The following is a 23,076-nucleotide window of genomic DNA, read 5'->3' on the forward strand; positions in this document are numbered from 1 at the left end:
GGGGTTGAGTTGTGTATGATGGGGGTGATTCTAAAAAACAAAATTGGGCAGGAAAAGGTAAAAGGGAGCAGCAATTATATTATAAAAATGGGGTGTGAAAAAAAGAACTAATACAGAAGAAGCAGCTGGGAGTGGAGGGCTGGTAATGTTGGAATTTTACTCTCATCTGGGTTGAAGAGGAAACAATGTGTACATCTGGAAGGGTGTAGAAGTCTCCTGAACATGTAGAGAGGTGAGAAAACTGGGGGACAGAATAGGGGAGGGACTTTTAGAGGGGTGTGTGGGTTGGGATTTAGGAGGGTGGGGGGAGAGGATGGGAGGACTTTTGGTTGAGTATGTGGATTGAGATTGGCAGTGAGGGGACTCTTGGAGGGGTGGGTGAAAGGGGGGTTGGGAGGGTGGGGGAAGAAAATAAGATAACAGGGATAGGGTAAGAAAAGAGGCTGAGAGAGAAAATAGTAAGCAAAAATAGTAAGTAGGGAAATTCAAAAACAGTGATTATAACTTTGAATGTGAATGGGATGTTTATAGCAGCTCTCTTTGTGGTGATAAAGAACTGGAAATTGCAGGGATCCCCATCAACCGGGGAATGGCTGAACAAGTTGTGGTGTATGACTGTGATGGAATAGTACTGTGCTATAAGAAATGATGAGCTCATTGATCTTTGAAAGGCATGGAAAGACTTGCATGAAATGATGAAGAGCAAAGTAAGCAGAACCAAGAAAACATTGTATGCAGTAATAGCAATATTGTTTTAAGAATGGCTTTTGGGGGCAGCTAGGTGGCGCAGTGGATAGAGCACCGGCCCTGAAGTCAGGAGGACCTGAGTTCAAATTCGGCCTCAGACCAAACACTTGACACTTACTAGCTATGTGACCCTGGGCAAGTCACTTAACCCCAATTGCCTAAAAAAGACTTAAAAAAGAATGGCTTTGAATAAGTCATTTTGACTATTATAAATAACGAATTAAAAATAAAAGACATATGAAAAGAGATGCTATCTGCATCCAGACAAAGAACTGATAAATAGAAGTATATATAGAATAATAACATATATACATATATGCCTATTTGTATCTAATGGGGCATGCAGTTAGCGGGCATCTCTGCGGTGGGGGGAAAGGAAGAAAAAAAGGAAAAAAATTACATGATAATTGTTGTATATTTGGAGGGAACAGCAAGCTGTACATGGTAGATTTGCAATTTCATGTGCCATCATCTTTTTTTTTTTTATCATGCTGTGTTATGGAAATGTTTGTTTGTTCCATGAATGGAGAATAAAATAAATTTTAAAAAAACTAAAAAAAAGGAAAAAAAAATAGAACAGTGAAATCTAGCTATGACCATGGATCCTAGGAAATAGGTTGTCTGCTTTCTCACCTGGTTTTAAGTATCCTTTAAGTATCCTTCCTTGTGTCAGTGGGTGCTAGCTGCTCTCTGGGGTTATGCAGAATTCTGTAAGAGTTTTGGTTGGTAACTGCAGTATAGGCAGAAGACTAACTGCTTTTCTTCCCCTGTCACTTGTAACACCTGGCCTAAACCAGCTGGCAGGGCTCTACTCTTTATGTCACATTACAACATGCGCAGAATGTCTGAATAAAGAGATATTGCAACTCGGCAAATATGTTTAGTATCGATATATCTACAGATCAAGATATTTACAACTATAAATTGATCCATATCCATATACTTACACACCATACATATGCTAACACATGATCTATAGGCAAAGCAGAAGATAGGGATTCAATATATGTACTATACAAATACACAATATATCTGAACAGGTGATACATATCAAAGAATTGTTAGGAATTTGTCTTTGACCTGGGACTGAAAGGAGCCCCAGAAAAAGAGCTGTGTGATGATGACAGAGTCTTCCTAACTAGCCTCTTCCTAGAGGAAGCTCCTCATGGAACCCCTTGGAGTGTAGGGTGTGCTCAGGGAAGACTAGTACCTCTGGTGTGGAGGCTGCTTTCCATCTTTGGTGTCCACCTGATCCACCTAACTCTCACTTGTGGCACTAAGAAGCTGTAGCATGCGCAGTAGCCACACCAGTAATCTGTTTCAGTGGATGGGCTAAAAGCCAGGTTGAGGGTAACCAAGGGGCCTCACACCCATCGGTGAATTAGGGAGGTGTCTACCCCAAGCATGTGAAGACTTCCCTGGTGGAATGGGCACATGAGAACAATTTGTTCCAACGGCCATGAAGGCAGCTGAAGCAGGTGCTGTGGAATGCTTAGAGCTTGGTTAGACATCAAAGACACCAAGGTCATCCACTGTGTCTTGGGCCATCACAAGTCATCTTGATTCTGTCCAGCCACTATGACGGCTCTGGAAGAGAGTGAGGTTGACAACTCTGTGCAACTCTACCTCACTTAAATCCAATTTATGAATGAATCGAAAGACATCACCCATATCATTTTACCATTTTTACCTATCTCAAAGTCCTATGGCAACAGGGAGGTGATGAAGTAGCAGGTGCAAATAAACTGGGAGCTGTCATCACAACCCTGTACACAGACAGCCCAAGCCTTAGGGTTGTCTTCTCACTGGAAGCAGCAGTGAGAAGCAGAGCAGAATTTGGCAGCCCCCTGGGTGTTTGAGCAGCTTTTTAAGGATTGCACTGCTCACCTACTGGTGTGAGGAAGGGGCTAGAAAATTGCCTTAAAAATTGTCTGCTTACCCAACCCTGGCCTGATTACCACAGCAGGCAGGATCCCACCCTGAGGTTGAAACACAAAAAAATGTATAAAAACTTCAGCAAAGGTGATTCCACTCACCACTGGTATATGGAATGTGCACACACTTGTAGACAATGCAAAAGCCAGTAGACCTGAAAGGTGAATAACTTGCAAGAGAACTCAGCAGTTATCACATACAAATAGCAGCCCTGAGTGAAACAAAGCTGGCAAATGAAGGCCAGCTTACTGAAGTCAGAGCTGGATACACATTTTTCTGGAGTGGCTGCAGTGAAGGGGAGTGTTGTGAAGCTGGTGTAGGCTTTGCAATCAAAACTAATGTAGTCAACAATCTCGTATGCCTATCAAAAGGAGTGAACAACAGGCGCATGACAATGCAATTGCCACTTGTGGGAAAACACCACACCACTATCATCAGTGCCTGTGCTCCCACTATGACAAACCCCGATGACGTCAAAGAAAAATTTTATGACCTGGAGATATTTATCATCAATGTGCCAAAAGAGGACAATCACAATTCTGGGTGACTTTAATTCTAGAGTAGGCTCATACTATCAGACATGGCAGGGAGTCTTGGGGAGGAATGGAGTTGGAAGCAGCAACAGCAGTGGTCATTTACTACTGAAGATGTGCACATTTCATGACCTTCTTTTCACCAACACTGTCTTTCATTTACCTAAATGCAACAAAATTTCATGGAGGCACCCTCACAGCAAACATTGGCATTTAATAGACTACGTGATTGTAAGGAGAAGAGACAGATAGGATGTAGGACTGATGGAGGCAATGTGTGGCACAGAGTGCTGGACTGATCATAGACTTATCCTCTCCAAACTAAATATTCGCATTCAACAAAAGCAGTGACCCCAAGGCAAAATGACTACCAGAAGAATCAATGTCAACAGATTAGAGCACTTTTCTGAGTGGGAGCAGCTTGTTGCTAATTTAGAGGGAAAGCAATACATGGTCGGCAACAGTGGAACAGAAAAGGAGTGAGCAGCTTTCAGAGATTTGATGTACAGCACTGCATTTACTCATCTGGGTCCGAAAACTCACAAACATCAAGACTGGTTTGATGAAAATGATGAGGAAATTCAGGAGCTGCTAAATGAAAACGAGAACTCCACAGGGTTTACCAGCAAGATAGTTCATCCATCTCTAAGAAGCAGCATTTAATTCCATCAAAAGTAAAGTACACACAAAGCTTAGAGAGATGCAGGATTCTTGGCTCAGTAAGAAGACAGATGAAATTCAGTTTTAAGCTGATAGTAACAATCCAAAGCACTTTTATGATGCCTTGAAGACTATTTATGGGACAAAGATTTATTGTGCATCTCAACTACTCAGCACTGATGTAGCCACACTGATTAGTGATAAGGATACATGATCTTGGAGAAAATGGGCTGAACACTTTTATAGCATTCTGAACAGACCATCATCAATCAATGCTGAAGGCATTGACTGTGTACCATAGGTTGAAGTCAATACCTCCCTAGCTGAAGTTTCAAATGAAGAAGAGGTTTTGAATGCCATTAGTCTCCTTTTGTGTGGCAAAATGCCTATTGTTGATTCTGTTCCAGCTGAGATTTACAAGGTGGGGGGGAGTGGTCCATTGCTCATACGAAAGCTGACTGGGTTATATGGCAAAAGGAGGTTATCCCCCAGAAGTTCAAGGATGCCTCCATTGTCCATCTCTGTAAAGGTAAAGGAAATAGATTGTCCTGTGACAATTGACAGGGTGGGGGAGGGGGGAGAGTGTCTCTCTCTTAGTCATTGCTGGCAAGATTTTTGCCAGAGTCCTCCTTAATAGGCTGATCCTTCACCTGGAAGATGGTCATCCGTCTGAGAGCCAGTGTGGCTTAAGAAAGGGCCAAGGAATGGTCTATATGGTGTTTGCTGCCTGATTACTCCAGGAGAAATGCCAGGAGCAGGACAGAGGTCTGTACACAGTGTTTATAGATCTGACCAAGGCCTTTGATACTGTCATTTGCAAGGGCTTATAGAAAGTTATGTCAAAATTTGGTTGCCTGGAGAAGTTCATCAGCATTGTACGTCAATTTCATGACTGCATGCTTGCCTGGGTTCTGGATAATGGGCAATGATCTCATGCTTTCCCAGTCACCAGTGGAGTGAAAGAAGGCTGTGCGCTTGCTCTCATACTTTTTAGCATGATATTTTCAGCCATGTTGTCAAAATGCCTTCAATGAGAACAAACACGTCATCAAGGTCAGCTATGGCACTGATGGTAAATTCTTTAACTTGAAAAGGCTACAAACAAGACTAAAGTGGAGGGAGTGTTGGTGCATGATTTTTTTGTTTGCAGATGATCACGCATTCAATGCAACCTCTGGAGTTGAGAACAAAGTATGGATCAATTTGCTGTTGCTTATGCTAATTTTGGCCTAACAATTAACACCAAGAAACTACAGGTGCTCCATCAGCCAGCACCACACCACCCTTATGGAGTTTTGAATACTGAGGATGAGTTCACTTACCTTGGCAGTATACTTTCTAGGGATGTACAAATTGGTAATGAGGTTGACACACTTTTTGCCAGAGCTAGCTCAGTGTTTGGAAGGCTCTGAAGGAAAGTGTGGGACAGAAGAGATATTAGACTGAGTACTAAACTGAAGATCTACAGGGATATTGTGCTGACTTCGTTGTCATAGGCCTATGAAACCTGGATAGTGCCATACTAGGAAACTGAAATTGCTTCCGTTTGAATTGTCTTAGGAAGATTCTGAAGATCATAGATAAGATACAAGATAAGATACCAGACACTGAGGTCCTTTCTCAAACTAAAATTCCAAGCATTCAAACTCCACTGCAGAGAATGCAACTCTGATGGGCTGGCCATGCTGTTTGAATGCCAAATGTGCGTTTGCCAAAAAAGACTATGGAGAGCTCACACAGGGCAAGAGCTTACCTGGTGGTCAGAAAAAGTGATACAAGGACACTCTCAAGGTCACACTAGGAGACACTGGCACAGGACCACCCTGCATGGTATGCCCTCATCAAAGAAGATGCTATCACTCTATGAGGAAAGCAGAATCAAAGTGGCTCAAAAGAAATGCAAGATGTGCAAATTTAGAGAATCCACCCCAAATGTTCACATGGACTATTTGTGCCCGATCTGTGGTAGAGCATTCCGAGTTCATATTGGTCTGATCAGCCACACTTGGACACACTGAGACTCTAACTCAGTGATGTCATTTTGGTCCTCTTTGAGAACAAAAGACAACCACCACCATGGAACCCCTATGGAATTGAAAATGTGGGCTTCTCATCTGACACAGAGAAGCAAAAGTTCTTGGGGATGGGTGAGAATAATTATTCATTTCCATAGGGATTAAACTTAACGGACATGAGTTGGGTCCTTTTAAGAGCATGAAAACATCCCCAAGAGGGCAGAGCTCCTATGTAGGCCTAGCACTCAGAAGACAAAAGATCTAAAGGATAATTCCCCTAGATAATTCTTTGGGGGTCCTAAGCTGCCTTGGTCTAAAGTTCTCTCCGATCTATGAACCATATCCTTCAGTTCCTGGACCAAATTATGACTTGCTGTTTCTGGCAGCTCTGAAGCTTGCCCACATGGCTTTGACTGGGCCACTGGTCCTTCTTGTATCTTGACTAACCTCTGTGCTAGCTGCCTCCCCTGGCTTGTGCTCAGCCTATCCTTAACTATCACATATGACTGTGACTGCCCCAGCTGGGACTGAAGCCAGATTCCCCAAAAGGACAACTACATGCAGCCTACCTGAATTTGTACAAGGACAGCATAGATTTATAGGTGGATTTACAATGTGAACATTGTTTACAGCAGTTGAATGTCATGTACAGTGCCCTGCACATAGTAAGCACTTGATAAATGTCTGATGATTGATTAATGATTAATGATTAATTCTATGGAATTGGTTCTCCAGATATTTCAGGACCAGTTGTGCTTTTCTTGTAACTAAGTGGTTATGTGATCTTTCCCCTCCTTCCTTTCCCCCTTCCCTCTTGCCTTACCTGTATGGTCCTCAGGTCCTCTTCATCTATATAAATAGGGTTCTTATGCCTCATCTGCGTGTATGGTATTAAGATTTCTCTCCCTGAGTGGACCTCAGTTTCTTCATTCAGTCTTCTCTGTCCAGATCCCCTCATTCCCTCTTCCTACTGATGAGGCTTACCTGACTGGATGGCTTTCAGTGTGGCATCCTTCTCCCACTGGAAAAGCTGCTTTACACGACATCCAAACTTCTCCCTGTGCATAGCCTTTGCAACTGCTAGCACCTCTGGCTTGTCGGCTGGGGCGATGGGGAGCATTGTATAACCTGTGGGGAGTAGGCCACGTAACCTGGGGAGCCCTGTAATCTGGGGGGAAGGATGTTCATGAAACCTGAGGGAAGAGAGACATGTAAGTAATCTGGGAGAGGATAAGGAACAAATAACTTGGGGGTTTGGCTCTGGGTTACCAGAAGAAAGGATAGTCATGTGGCCTGGAGGAAAGGGGATTTTGTGATTAGAGGGAGGGTGTTAATGTACCAAAGGAGACATTGTGGAAGGAGCAACAAACTTAAGGTCAGGAGAAATGTTTGAATATTGACTCTGACATTTACTAACCTTGGCTAAGTCACTTTACTTTTTGAGATTCAGTTTCTTCATCTAAAAAATAGGGTTAATAATATATTACCTACCTCATGTGAGGAAAGGATTTTGCTAAGGCACCATGTAAAAGTATTATTATTATGGTGGGGAGGTGTATGATGAAATATCCTTATTTTCCACAGTGAATGAGAGTTTATTTTTATTTTTAAAATCCTCTAAACCGAACATGAAATATTATAGACATTATAAGTTCACTGAGAATTAGGAACTTCAGTATCATTGATGCTTTCAATCAATAAACTCTTTGCTTCTCTTTGAGGTCTTTAGAAAACTTCTCCAATACAGTTATCCCTTCCACATTTTGACTTTTGCCATCATGGTTTCAACATATTGTGGTTTGGCATAAGAAACTAAGTGGGAATTTTGGGGAGTTTTACGGAAGCTGCAGACAACACGCCAAGGCCAGCAGATAACACAGAAAAAGTTTAGAAACTCAGAAATTACACACACACACACACACACACACACACACACACACACACACATACAAATAGACATATATATATATATATTGTTGTATAATATCAACCCAAATTTTACAGTTAGGTACTGTAAACACCCAATAAAACAAAAATAAAAATAAAAATTCAGACTTCTTCTCTGGTACAAAGGGAGAAGCAAAAAATTTTACATGGTGTTTCCAGATTATGGGGACATTGTACCCCTAATGACTGTGATGTGGAAGGGATAACTGTATTATTGGTGGCTAATCATTGATAATTCTATTTCAGGTAACCAAACAATAACAGCACAGTGAGAGGCATTTCAAGATCAATATCTTCAATTCTAAACTTTTGTTGGGTCTGAGATTTTCCAGAGAGTATCTGTGAATTGTTTCATTTGGTGCTTTTTTTATGCATTCAGAAGTTTTGGGCAGCTTTCTTGGATTTTTTCTTGCATTATGGTGGTTAGGTTTTTTTAAATTTGTCTTGTTCTCTTGGGAGACTTAAGATTCTTAAATTTTCTCTTTGCATCCTACCTTTGAGATAAATGGATTTTGCATATATAGGGATCACATTTTTTTGGACATTCTTTTTGTCTTCCAGATTGTCTTTCACTTCAGCATATTTGTATTCCCAATCATTCAATTGTTCTCTCCTTTGCTTCTTTGGAGAGACTTGCCACCAAGTTTGTCTATTCTGTCAATTATTTTTGCTGTGTAGGGCATAAATTCTGCTATTTGCTTACTTTTAGCTTTTTGTTTTAAGATTCTGATTTTCCTCCTGAACCCTTTGGGAACATCCTGATGCAATTCTGTGCTCTTTGGGGATTTCACAGGTTCTTCTGTGTCATCAGGTACCGGTTCAATTTCCTTTATTTTGCAATAGTTACTTGAGATGTTTGTAGTCTTTTATATGTCTTGGTGAATGAACATCTTCCCTTTTATTTTAATATCTCCCCTATTGATTTATCTGCTTGTCATCTAGTTTTCTTCTTCCTGAGATCTTTGGCAATTTTAGTTTTTTTTTTTTCTTATATTTCCTTATTTTTCACTTTCTGACTCCTTCCCCTATGATGGTGGTTCTCTAGGGGCTGGACCTCAAAGTTATCTAAGTCTCTTTCTAGTTTTCACTCATCTCAGTTCCTGCCCTAAGAAGATTTGGTGGGGATAGAACAGAACTGGTCCTGGATGGATGCCAGGCTCTTTGAGTCCTGGTACAGCTCCATATGCATGCTTGCCAGCTTCCCCTAGCTCCCTTTCTTCTTTAGTTCTCTGGTTGGGCATTGCTACTCTAGAGAGAGTATACTCATACTTTCCTGTGCCTCTCCTTCCTCTGAAAGTGGGTGGTCACAACTGGGTTCTTCTATTTGTTGCTACAGAATGGTGATAAGGTCAGGGACAAAGTTTCCTGGCACAGACTGAAGCAGCAGCAGGGAAATTGCTCAGTGAATTGGATCTCAACGCACAAACTAGTAGGTTGGGTTGTGCATCCTGTCTGAATCTGAGGACTAGTGGTAGGTGTGTTGTGTGAGTGACTTGGAAATTAGTGTTCTCTGCTACTAACTCACAAGTCTTGTTAGGTGCCTTAGTGTCTTAGACTATGAGAAGAGCTGGAAATGATTTTCCTCTGGCATGTAATTCTTTTTTTGGGAGGAGTTTTTGAGAGTTAGTGGGGACTGGAGAAAATGTCTACTCCTCCATCTTATTTGGTCCAGAAATTTTCCAGTGTTTCATGGAGGGCCTGATTTTTAGTATTCTGAAAGTGGCACCATATTTCAGTGATGTCCTGACCATTGATAAACACTGAAAGACTTCAGGAAGGTTGGAGTAGTTTTAGACTTTGATAGATAGGTGAACAAATAGAAATGTGATGTAAGAACTCCTAGTATTACCTCTTGGGCTACTGATTCAATGATTCTGGGGTTCACCACAACCAATATAAGAAACATTCCAATGAATATAACCCATGTTCTTTGCCAATATTAATTTGCCATGAAGTGTTGAAGATATGCTTTACCACAAGATGGCATTGAGGGACAAATTGTTTATTACTCAATATTATCCACAAAATTAAACTACATATAATTGTATATCCCTTAATGTCATCACATAAGAAGGAAATTCTATAAATATCTCTATGTAATATTCTTATGTTATCTGTGGTTAACTGGGCCCTATCCTCTGATACCTTAGAAATAGATATAGTTTTCAGATATAGTCTCTCGCAAAGTCTCTTTGACTCATGTTTCCACTTAAGGTTTACACTAGGAATATAAGAATTTTACTTGTTTCTCTCCCCCCAAAAGGGCCTCAGCTACCTTGCAAGCATTCAGGGTAATGAGATATTGAATATAAGACAGATTTTTACTTAATCCAATGGAAACATATGGGATTATGCCAAAATTCCTCAACAATTGGGAAAAACTCTGCTCCTCCTTTTAGAAGGCATTAAACAATCATATTCCTCTTGGGTTTCACTTTCTCTTGGGATCTATACACACAGTATTAGTGAAGCAATAGATATAGGTCGCTCCTCAGTTCATATGGTTGTCTGCTATGCCAATCTTTTTTCCTCTTTGGAGTCAAGCAAATGGTATAGCCTGCAGGCCTCTTTCCAGGCCCAAGTGGGACTGGGCATCTGCATTTCTTCTTCCATGCTCTCTTGACTAGACTCTGAATCCTTTTCTCCCCTTTCCCCTCAATGTTCCCTCTTTTTAGATATACAATTGGTGTTCTTCTTTAAGGGTACATGGTTCACCGTAGAGGGTGTATAGATCACACTACTATAGCATATATGAATTTTTTGGATGAAAGCAGTAGTTGGAAGCTCTTCTAGTGGCCTGGAATTGATCCTTAATAGCAGCAACAACACCAGCTTTGGGAGCTCTCAGCCTAGAGATGGTAAGTGAGGTGGACAACTGATCAGAAAAAGACTGCAAGAGATCCTTTGCTGGCACTGGGTGCAGCTGACACTGACTGGCAACTCTATTGTCCAGAAGCAGTTCTGGGTTGCAGTTCCAGGATGTCAATAGGAGTGCTTCTCTTCAGTCAGAGGGGAGCAAGAGCCCTGGTTTCAGTTCCAGGGCTGAGAAGAGCACTAGCACTTGGGGCTGCAGTTGGGCAGGGGCCCTTCCTGGATGAAGACCAGAACATAGACCAGGAGATCAGTGACCACACCTCTCCCAGAATTATAGTACCTTGGAAGCACTGAGAACTTGCAGACCCCCAGAACTAACTCTGAAACAGCAGCATGTAAAAGCCTGAAGCTTGGAACAGTGCCTCCCCAACCCCAGGTGAGCAGAACTCAACTTGAACATAAAGTTCAAAGTGGAGAAATAGGCTGGGAAAATGAGCAAATAACAAAAAAGAACTTGACTATATAAAGCTATTGTGGTGGCAGGGAAGATGAAGACGTAAACTTAGAAAAATACAACAATATGAAAACAGCTGCAAGCAAGGTCTCAAAGAAAAATGGAATTGGATCCAAAGCCAGAAAGAATTCCCAGAAGAGTTAAAGAGATAAAAATGGTAGACAAAAAATTGAGAAAAGAAATGAGGGTGATGCAAAGACATTATAAAAAAAAGTATTAACAGTTTGGTAAAAGAGGCACAAAAGTACTGAAAAAAATAACATCTTAAAAAACAGAGTGGGCCAAATGATAAAAGAGGGGAAAAATTCACCGAAGGAAAGAATGCCTTAACAAGTAAATTGGCCAAATGGAAAAAGAGGCACAAAAGTCCACTGGAGAAAATAGCTTTTAAGAATTGGGCAAGTGGAATCTAATGACTCCATGAGACTTCAAGAAATAATATAATAAAGTCAAAAGAATGAAAAAAATAGAAGGAAATGTGGAATAGCTCATTCAAAAAAACACCTGACCTGGAAAATAGATCAAGGAGAGATAATTTAAAAATTATTGGACCACCTGAAATACATGATCAAAAGAAAAGCCTAGACATCATCTTTCAAGAAAATATCATGGATAACTGTCCTGATATCTTAGATCCAGAAGATAAAATAGAAATTGAAAGACTCCACAAATCACCTACTGAAAGAGATCACAAAATAAAAACTCCCAGGAATATCATGGCCAAATTTCAGAGCTCCTAGGTCAAGGAGAAAATATTGTAAGTAGCCAGAAAAAACAATTCAAATATTGTGCTGTTACAGTCAGGATCACACAAAATTTAGCAGCTTCCATGTCAAAGGATCAGAGGGCTTAGAATATAATATTCTGAAGGACATAGGAGATAGGCTTACAACCAAGAATAATCTATCCAGCAAAAATGAATATAATTCTTCAGGGGAAAAATGGATATTTAATGAAATTGAGGATTTTCAAGCATTCCTGAAGAAAAGACCAGGGCTGAATAGAAAATTTGACATTCAAACAGAAGACTCAAGAGAAGCATAAAAAGTTAAATATGAAAGAGTAATCAAAAGGGACATTTCTATATGGGAAAATGATACATGCAACTCTTTAGAACTTTATCATCTTTATCAGGGCAATTAGGAGGAATCTGTATAGACAGAGAGCATGGGTGTGAGTTGATTATGTTGGGATGATCTCCACAAAAAGAATGTAGTTGTGGAGAAAGAGGGATGCACAATTAGAAGGGAAAAGGGAAGGTAGAATGGGGCAAATTTTCTCACACAAAGGAGGTATATGAAAACAGCTGCAAGCAAGGTCTCAAAGAAAAATGGAGGGGAAAATAAGAGGAGGTCACGGGAAATGCTTGAACCTCACTCTCATCAGAATTGGTTCAAAGAGGAAAGAATATATACATTCAGTTGGGTATAGAAATCTATCTTACCCAATAGGGAGATATGAGGAGAAGGGGAAAAGAGATACTGAAGGGGGGTGATGATAAGGAGAAGGGCAAATTGGAGGAGGCAGTGGTCAGAAGTAAGGCAGATTTTTGAGGAGGGACAGGATAAAAAAAGAGAGAAGGATAAACAGAGGAAAATGGATTGGAGGGAAATGGACAGTTATTGATCATAAATGTAAATGTGAATGGGATGAGCTGACCTATAGAACGTAAGCTGATAGCAGAATGGATGGGAAACCAGAATCCAAAAAAAAATTGTGTATAAGAGACATACTTGGGACAAAAAGACACACACAGAGTTATAATAAATAGCTGGAGCAGAATATATTATTCTTCAGCTGAACTGAAGAGGGCTGGGGGTGGCAATCATGATCTCAGGCAAAGCAAAAGCAAAAATAGACCCAATTACAAGAGACAAGAAGGGAAGCTACATTTTGCTAAAAAGATGCCATAAACAATGAAGTAATATCAAAAATGTTTACAGCAAATTTCACTGATAAAGGCCTCATTTCTCAAATATATAGGAAACTGAGTCAAGTTTATAAAAATAACCATTCCTTAATTGATAAATGGTCAAAGGATATGGACAGACAGTTTTCAGAGGAAGAAATCAAAGGTGTTTATAGTCCTATGAAAAAATGTTCTAAATCATTATAGATTAGAGAAACACAAATTAAAACTACACGTACCAGAAATGAAAGATGCTGGAGAGTGTGAGGGAAAATAGCTACATTAATGAATTGTGGGTGAAGTAGTGAACTAATCCAACCATTCCGGAGGACAATCTGGAGCTATGACCAAAGGGCTATAAAATTGTGCCTACCTTTTGATCCAGACTAGGATTGTACCCCAAAGAGACAAGAGAAAAAGGAAAAGGACTTATATGCACAAAATATTCATAGTGGTTACTTTTGTCAAGGAAAAGAATTAGAAATTGAGGGGATGCCCATCAGTTGGGGAATGGCTGAATAAGTTGTGGCATATGACTGTGATAGAGCACTACTGTGCTATAAAAAAATGACAGGGGAGAGGGCAGCTAGGTGGTGCAGTGGATAAAGCACCAGCCCTGAAGTCAGGAGGACCTGAGTTCAAATCTGGCCTCAGAATAAACACTTGACACTTACTAGCTGCATGACCCTTAACCTCAATTGCCTAAAAAAAAAAAATGACAGGGGAAGACGGACAGAACCAAGATGGTGAATAAAGGCAGGGACTTGCTTGAGTTTCCCTAAATTCCTCTCCAAACAACATTAAAATAACAACTGAAAATGAATTCTGAAGTGGCAGAACCAACAAAAGGACAGGGTGAAACAATTTTCCAGTCCAAGATAACTTAGAAGGTCAGCAGGAAAGGTCTGGCTCAAAGGGGTGAGAGTGAAGTGCAGTCCAGTGAAGACTAAGAACCAGCCCAGGCTACACCAGAAGCCAGCAGCAGGTAACGGCAGTGATAATGGCTTCTGGAGCTCTCAGCTCACAGATAGTAAGAGGGTTGGAAAATTGATCAGAAAGAGATTATAGGGAACCCTTTGCTGGCACTGGGATCAGGACTCTATTGCATTGTCTATATGAGGTTCCAATTGAAGTTCCAGGGTGAGGAGGAATACTTGCAGGAGCAGGGACCCTGCTTACAGTTCCAGGGCAGAAAAGAGTACTTGTGGTCACTCACAGACTAGAGCATAGGACAAAAGAGCAGTGACCACACCTCTCCTTAGAACATATCACCTTGAAAGAACTGAAAACTCACAGACCCTCAGAACTAGCTCTGAAAACAACAGCATGAAACTGAAACTTGAGATGCGCCCCTTCCACCCCAGAAGCAGAGGCCAACTTTAATATAAAGTTAAAATTCAAGAAGTAGGATGGTAAAATGAACAAACAACAAAAGAAGAACCTCACCATAGAAACTTATTATGGTGACAGGGAAGATCAAAGCACAAACTCAGAAGAAGACAATGAAATCAAAGCAGCTACATGCAAAGCCTCAAAAAAAATGTGAATTGGTCTTAGGCCCTGGGAGAGCTCAAAAAGGATTTTAAAAATCAAATAAGAGAGGTAGAGGAAAAATTTGGAAAAAGAAATGAGAATGATGCAACTTTCCCTTCTCAGAACTATATAAGTCTAGCCAAAAAATAAACAAGAAAGAAGTTAAGCAGGTAATAGAAAAGTTAGAAAATTTTTAAAAAAGTTAGAAATGATAGACCTCTGGAGAAAATTGAATGGGAATAGAAAGTAATATACCTTTTCTCAGCGATACATGGCACCTACACAAACATTGACCACGTATTAGGGTATAAAAACCTCACAAAGAAATGCAGAAAAGCATGAATATTAAAGGAATCCTTTTCAGATCATAATGCAATAAAAATTATGTTCAATTAATTGAAAACTAAATAATCTAATCCTAAAGAATGAATGAGTCAAAGAACAAATCATAGAAACAATAATTTTGTCAAAGAGAATGATAACAACGAAACAGCATACCAAAATTTATAGGATGCAGCCAAAACAGTACTTGGGGGAAAATTTGTATCTCTAAATGCTTACATCAATAAAATAAAAAAAGAGCAGATCAATGAATTGGGTATGCAACTAAAAAAACTAGAAAAAGAACAAATTAAAAATTCCCAATTAAATACCAAATTGGAAATTTTTAAAATCAAAGGAGAGATTAATAAAATTGAAAGTAAGAAAACCACTAACTAATAAATAAAACCAAGAGCTGGTTTTATGACAAAAAAAACACAGAGAAAATAGACAAACTATTGGTTAATTTGACTAAAAAATAAGAAATAAGAAAACAAAGTTACTAGTATCAAAAATGAAAAAGGTGAATGTACCACCAATGAAAGGAAGTTAAAATAATTATTAGGAACTGCTTTGCCCAATTACATGCCAATAAATCTAACAATCTAAGTGAAATGGATGAATATTTGCAAAAACATAAATTGCCCAGATTAACAGAAGAGGAAACGGAATACTTAAAAAGAAATTGATTAAGCCATTAATGAGCTACCTAAGAAAAAAAATCACCAGGACCAGATGGATTCACAAGTGAATTCTACCAAACATTTAATGAACAACTAATTAAAATACTTTATGAACTATGTGGAAAAATAGGCAAAAGAGTCCTACCAAATTTCTTTTACAACACAAATATAGTGCTGATACCTAAACCAGGAAGAGCAAAAACAGAGGAAGAAAACTACAGACCAATTTCTCTGATGAATATTGAGGTAAAAAATTTAAATAAAATACTAGCAAGGTGATTACAGCAAAATATTCACAAAGATCATATGCTATGATCAAGTGAGATTTATGCCAGGAATTCAAGGCTGGCTCAATATTAGGAAAACTATCAGCATAATTTACTATATCAATAACAAAACAACAAAAATCATATGATTATCTCAACAGATGCAGAAAAAGTTTTTGACAAAATACAATACTCGTTCCTATTAAAAACGCTAGAAAGCATAGGAATAAATGGAGCTTTGCTTAAAATGATATGTACTATCTATCTAAAACCATCAGAAAATTTTATGTGTAATGGGAATAAACTAGTTGTTAGTTATTGTCCTTTGTGCTTGAAGAGGACCAAAATGGTATCACTGTGTTAAGAGTCAAGGTACAGGATGTCTGACTGTGGCTGATCATACCAATAAGAGCTTAGAAAGCTCTACTACAGGTAGGATGCAAATAGCCCATATAATCATTTGGAGTTGAGATGTCTCTAAATTTGAGCATCTCATGTTTCTTTTAAGCTATTGCAATTCTGCTTTGCTCATAGAGCACACATGCTGGACGGTCCTATGCCAGTGTCAACCATGTCTTGCAATAGATTCCAAAGTTCTTCAGAGAGACCTTGACAGTGTCCTTGTATTGCTTCTTCTGACCTCTGTTTGTGTGTTTGCCTCAAATGAGTTCTCTGTAAAATAGTCTTTTAGGCAAACATACATTTGGCATTTGAACAATGTGGCCAGCCCATTGGAATTGCACTCTCTGCAATAGAGTTCAAATGCTTAGCAGTTTACCTGAGAAAGGACCGCAGTGTCTGGTACCTTATTTTGCCAGGTGATCTTCAGAATCTTCCTAAGACAATTCAAATGGAAGCAATTCAGTTTCCTGGCATGGTACTGGTACAATGTCCAGGTTTCACAGGCATGCAACAATGAGGTCAGCAAAGTGGCTCTGTAGACCTTCAGTTTTATAGGCCACTTAATACTTCTTCACTGTCATACTTTCTGTTGGAGAATTCTAAACACAAAGCTAGCTCTGGCAATGTATACACCAACCACTTCACCTATGTGTACATCCTTGGAAAGTATACTTCCAAGGTTTAAGTGAACTTATCCATAAATAGCATTTAAAATTTCTCCATTTGCTGTAACTGATGGTTCCACTTACAGATGGTGCAGCCCTGGCTGGTGGAGAACCTCTGTTTTCTTGCCAAAATCAGCACAAGTGGCAGGGAAACAATCCATGCTCTGTTTCATCTCGGCCTGAGTCTGCATTGAATGCACAATCATTTGTAAACAAAAACCAAAACCAAAACACAAACACAAAGTCTCCCTCCACTTCTATCTTGGCTTGTAGACTTTTAAGTTAAATAATTTACTATCAGTGCAGTAGCTGACCCTGATGCCATTTTCATCCTTGTTGTAGGGGTCTGATAACAGCACTGAAAGCATCATGCTAAAAAGTATGGGAGCAAACACACAGCCCTGCTTCCCTGCAATGGTGACTGGGAAAGCATGAGAGTATCATTCACTATCCAGAAGCCACGTAAGCATGTCATTGGAACTGGTATATACTACTGATGAACTTCTCTGGTCAATCAAATTTTGCTATGATCTTCCAAGCTCTCATGACTGATAGTAGCATCAAAGGCCTTTGTCAGATTGATGAACGTTGTGTACAGACTCTGTTCTGAACCTAGCATTCCTCCTGGAGTTGTTGGGCAGGACACCACATCAACCATTTCTTGGCCCTTTTGGAAGCCACATGGCTCCTGGGCAGGTGAAGGATCAGTCTATTTAAGAGGACTCTGGCAAGAATCTGGCTGGCAATGACTAAAAGAGAAACCTCCCTGTGATTGTCATAGAACAGTCTGTTTCCCTTTCCTTTACAGAAATGTAAAATGGTGGCATCCTTGAATTCCTGGGGTTTAACCTCTTTTTGTCATATAACCCAGTCAGCTTTTGTATGAGCAATGGACCCCAACTTTGTAAATCTTGTTGTAAATAGAATCAACAATAGGCACTTTGCCACATGAGAGGAGCCTAATAAGATTTAAAACCTCTTCTTCAGTTGGAAGTTTGGATAAAGAGGGACTGACTTCAACCTGAGGCATATGGTCAATGGCTTCAGCATTGGTTGATGACAGTCTGTTGAAATTATAGAAGTGTTTAGCCCATTTCAATTATGTTCTTATCACTGATCAATGTGGCTACATCAGTGCTGAGTAGTTGAGATGCACCATAGGTCTTTAGCCTATAAATAGCTTTTGCAGTATCATAAAATCACTTTGAATTGTTACTATCTGCATAAAACTGAATTTCATCTGCCTTCTTAGTGAGCCAAGAATCCTGCATCTCTGTAAGCTTCACTTACACTTTACTTCTGATGGAGTTAAATGCTGCCTTCTTAGAGATGGATGAATTAATCCTACTGGTAAACCCTGTGGAGTTCTCATTTTTCATTTAGTAGCTTCTGAATTTCCCTATCATTTTCATCAAAACAGCCCTGATGTTTGTGAGTGTTCTGACCCAGATGAGTAAATGTGGTGCTATATACCAAATCTCCGAAAGCTGCCCACACCTTTTCTGCTTCACTGTTGCCAACTGTGTGTTGGCTCAGCTGTCCCTCCAAGTCAGTAACAAGCTGTTCAGGCATGGAGAAGTGCTCTAATCTGTTGACATTAAGTTTTCTTGCAGTTGTCTTGCCTTGGGCCACTGCTTTTGTTGAATGCAAATGTTTAGCTTGGAGAGGATAAGTCTAAGATTGATCCAGCATGCTGTGCCACACCTTGCCTTCATCACTCTCACATCCTGTCTGTCTCTTCTCTTTACGGTAACATGGTCTATTAAATGCCAACGTTTGCTGTGAGGGTACATCTGTGAAGTTTTGTTGCATTTAGGCAAACAGAAGACAGTGCTGGTGATGAGGTCATGAGACAAACAAATCTTCAGTAGTAAGTGACTGTTGCTGTTTCTGACTCCATTCCTTTCAAGGACTCTCTGCCATGCCTGATAGTTTGTGCCTACTTTAGCATTAAAGTCACCTAGAATTACAAGCTTGTTCTCTTTTGACACATTGATGATGAATATCTCAAAGTCTTTGTAACAGTTTTCTTTGACCTCATCAGGGTTTGTCATGGTGGGGGCATAGGCATTGATGATGGTGGTGTGGTGTTTTCTTGCAAGTGGCAATCACATTGTTATGATCCTATCATTCACTCCATTTGGTAGGTATACAAGCTTGTTGACTAGATTAGTTTTGATTGAAAGACCTATGCCAGCCTCACTGTGCTCCCCATCACTGTGGACACTCCCCCCCAAAAATGCATCCAGTTCCAACTTTGGTAATCTATTTGGTTCCAAATAGATTTGCCAGCTTTGTTTCACTTAGGGCTGCTATTTGAATGTGATACCTGTTAAGTTCTCTCACAACAAGAACTGTTCATCTTTCAGGTCCACTGGATTTTGTGTTGTCCGTAAGTGTATGTACATTCCATGTACCAATGGTGAATGAAATCATCTTCACAAAAGTTTTTGTACATTTTCTTTGTGTTTTGACTGCAGTGTAAGATCTCTGCCTGCCAATGTAAGCAGGCCAGGGTTGGGTTAGATAAAGCAGACAATTTTTTAGGGCCTTTTCTAGCCCCCTCCTCAGGCCAGGAGGTGAGCAATGTGGTCCTTAAGGAACGCTGTTCAAAGATGCTTGTCTTTTCAATGAGGGTAGACACCAGGAGGGAGGAAGGGAGAAAATTTGTAACCCAAAGTTTTAAAAACACATGCTAAAATTAAAAATAAATAAATAACAAGAAAGAAGGCTGCTCAGAGAAGAAATGGGAAGAGAAATTCTATTTAAAATAATTGTAACAGTATAAAATACTTGGGAGGCTACCTGCCAAAACAAACCCAGGAACTGTATGAACACAATTACAAAACTTTTTACACAAATAAAGTCAGATCTAAACAACTGGGAAAATATCAATTGCTCATGGGTAGGCCAAGTCAATATAGTAAAAATGAAAATTCTACCTAAATTAATTTACTTATTCAGTGCCATACCAATCAAACTACCAAAGAGTTATTTTATAGAGCTGCAAAAAATAATAACAAAGTTCATCTAGAAGAACAAAAGGTCAAGAATATCAAGGGAATCAATGAAAAAAATGTGAAGGAAGATGGCTTAGCTGTACCAGATTTCAAACTGTATTATAAAGCAGTAGTCATCAAAATAGTCTGGTACTGGCTAAGAAATAAGAGTGGTGGATCAGTGGAATAGACTGGGTGCACCAGACACAGTAACAAATGGCTATAGTAATCTAATGTTTGATAAACTTATAGACCCAAGCTTTTGGGACAGGAACTCGCTATTTGACAAAAGTGCTGGGAAAATGAGAAAACAATAGAAACTAGTTATAGACCAAGATCTTACATCATATACCAAGATAAAGTCAAAATGGGTACATGTTTTATACATAAAGTGTGATACCATAAGCTGGGGTGGGGAACCTGTGGTTTCAATGCAAGTGGGTAGCAGGTGGACACCAAAGGTGGAAAGCAGCCCTGAAAAGGGTTCAACAACTCTCACACCAGAGACATTATTCTTCCTTGAATACGCAAATACTGGAAACTAGTAGCATTCTCAATAAGATCAGGGGTGAAGCAAGATGCCCATTATTACCATTATTATTCAATATTGTATTAAAAATCTGGCTCTAGCAATGAGAATAAATAAAAGAAGAACAAGAAAGAGAAAGAATTAGAATAGTCAGTGAAGAAACAAAACTATCACTCTTTGCAGATGATGTGATGATATACTTAAAGAGTCCTAGAGAATCAATTAAAAACTAGTTGAAATGATTAACAACTTCAGCCAAATAACATAAACCCACACAAATCATCAGCACTTCTATTACCAACAAAGTCCAGCAGCAAGGGCTAGAAAGAGAAATTCCACTTAAAATAACTGTGGACAACATAAAATACTTGGGAGTCTACCTGTCAAGGCAATTTCAGGAACTATATGCACACTATTACAAAACACTTTTCACACAAATAACTATGTCCAAAAGACTATAAAACCGTGCATACCCTTTTATCCAGCAATACCATTACGAGGCCTGTATCCCAAAGAGATTAAAAAAGGAAAGGATTTATATGTATGAAAATATTTATAGCAGCTCTTTTTGTGGTGACAAAGAATTTGAATTTGAGTGGATGCCCATCAGTTGGGGAATGGTTGAAAAAGTTATGGTATATGACTGTGATGGAATGAAATAGTGCTATAGGAAATGATGGGCAGGTGGATTTCAGAAAAACCTGAAAAGACTTATATGAACTGATGCAAAGTGAAGTGAGCAGCACCAGGAGAACATTATACACCATAACAGCAATATTGCACAATGATCAACTGTGAATGACTCAGCTATGCTCAGCAATACAATGATTTAAGACAATTTCAAAGGACTCATGGTGAAACATGTTGTCTACCTCCAGAGAAAGAACTGATAGAGTATGAATGCAGATTGAAGCATCCTTTTTTTTTTTTTTTTTACTTTTTAAATTTTTCTTTTTTTTTTTTGGTCTATGTTTCCTTCACAACATGACTAATACGGAACTATGTTTTACGTGATTGCACATGTATAACCTATAGCAAATTGCTTGCCTTCTCAATGAAGGGGGAGGGGAGAGAGGGAGGGAATTTGGAACTCAAAATTTGAAAAAATGAATGTTAAATACTTTTACATGTAATTGGAAAAAAAACAATATATTTTAAAAATATAAAATAAATGATGGGGTGGGGGTGTTTCAGAAAAAAATGAGCAAGACCTATATGAGCTGATGCAAAGTACAGTGAGAAGAACTGGGAGATCATTGTACACAGTACGAGTAATATTGTAATGATCAGCTGTGAAAGATGTGGCTACTCTGATCCAAGACAGTTACAAGGGACTTGTAATGAAAAAGTGTTGTCAACCTCAAGAGAGAGAACTGATGAATTCTGAGTGCAAACTGAAGAATAATTTTTCTTGCTTTTTTTCCTTTTTTTTTGGTCATATGGCTAATATGGAAATATGTGTTGCATGATTTAACCTGTATAATTGATATCGTATTATTTGCCTTCTCAGTGGGTGGGGGAGAGATGGGAGGAAAGAGAGAATATGGAACCCAAAATTTAATTAGAGAAGAATGTTAAAAATAAATAATAAATGTTAAAATAACAAATTAAAAGAATTGTCACATAAGCAAAATAAAACAAAACAAAAACAAGTACCCAAGAGAGAGGAGCTATAGAATCCAAAAGAAGGGGGCTGTTTAACTTGAAGGTGGTGGTAGCAGAGAGGGTCATATAACCTGATAGGGGCATGGAAACTTGAAGACAGTGGGGACGGCACTGTATAATCTGATAGGAAGAGCAGTCTCCCAGGGGCAGGTGATGAATGGGGAGAAGGTCATGTAATATGAAAAAAATAGAGGTTATATAATGTAGGAGGGGTGCAATGTGACCTGCGGGCAGGGGGCAAATCCTTATAACTTGGGAGGTGAAGTCCTTATAACCTGAAGAAATAAGAATGGAGGTGGAGATGGAGAAGAAGGGTTGAGGCTTTGAACAGGGGTTCTGGGATGGAGACAAGAGTAGCTTGGGGACTAAGAATAAAGAACCTTGAGATAGGGAAAGACATATGTTTCAGGACTGTGGTGATGGTTTTGGGGAACAGGTTTGGGCACCTAGATGAGGGCTTCTGGGATGAGGAATGGATACTGGGCTTGGGAGTGTTGAGGGAGGTTTTGTGGAAGCAGTTATTACGTTTCTTCACTATCTTCTTTCCTCTGGCATTTTGATTGCTTGCTTGGGTGTGATCATCACTGATGCCTTCTTCATACTGTTCCTCATGTTCTTTAGCTGTGGGTTTTTCTCTTATGGTTTTTGGGGATTTGTCTGGAAGGAAGCAACCTGCAGAGAGTGGATTCTCCACCGGGCTCTTGAGATCTTCTGCACTCTGGACCTCTTCTTCCTTTTCATTGGTCTGGGCCTCAAAAGTAGAAGATCTACTTAACATCTCTGCATTGAGAGCTGAAGTGGTGGGTTCTTCAAAGAAGATGGATTCTTCAAGATTGAGGACCTCCTCAGAAATGGGGGTTACCATAGAGGCGGGAAACTCAGGAGCAGAAGCCTCATGATTGGTAATATAAGATTCCTTGTGACTTGTCTTATCAACGT

The 23,076-nt window shown here is 39.5% G+C and overlaps 1 protein-coding gene across 1 annotated transcript in view; it reads right to left on the reverse strand.

Moving 5' to 3' along the window:
* Positions 1–23,076, reverse strand: part of FAM221B (family with sequence similarity 221 member B) — a 47,222-nt gene extending 24,146 nt beyond the window's left edge. Inside the window, exons 1-2 of the mRNA XM_078152725.1 lie at positions 22,663–23,076; positions 6,875–7,018 (exon numbers count right to left, since the gene is read on the reverse strand). Of these exons, the coding sequence (XP_078008851.1) occupies positions 6,875–7,018; positions 22,663–23,002 (484 nt within the window). The 5' untranslated portion in view covers positions 23,003–23,076. The remainder of the gene's footprint in view (positions 1–6,874; positions 7,019–22,662) is intronic.

Source organism: Phascolarctos cinereus, unplaced genomic scaffold (genome assembly GCF_003287225.1).
Source record: "Phascolarctos cinereus isolate Bilbo 61053 unplaced genomic scaffold, phaCin_HiC Scaffold_4;HRSCAF=312, whole genome shotgun sequence".
Lineage (NCBI taxonomy): Eukaryota > Metazoa > Chordata > Mammalia > Diprotodontia > Phascolarctidae > Phascolarctos > Phascolarctos cinereus.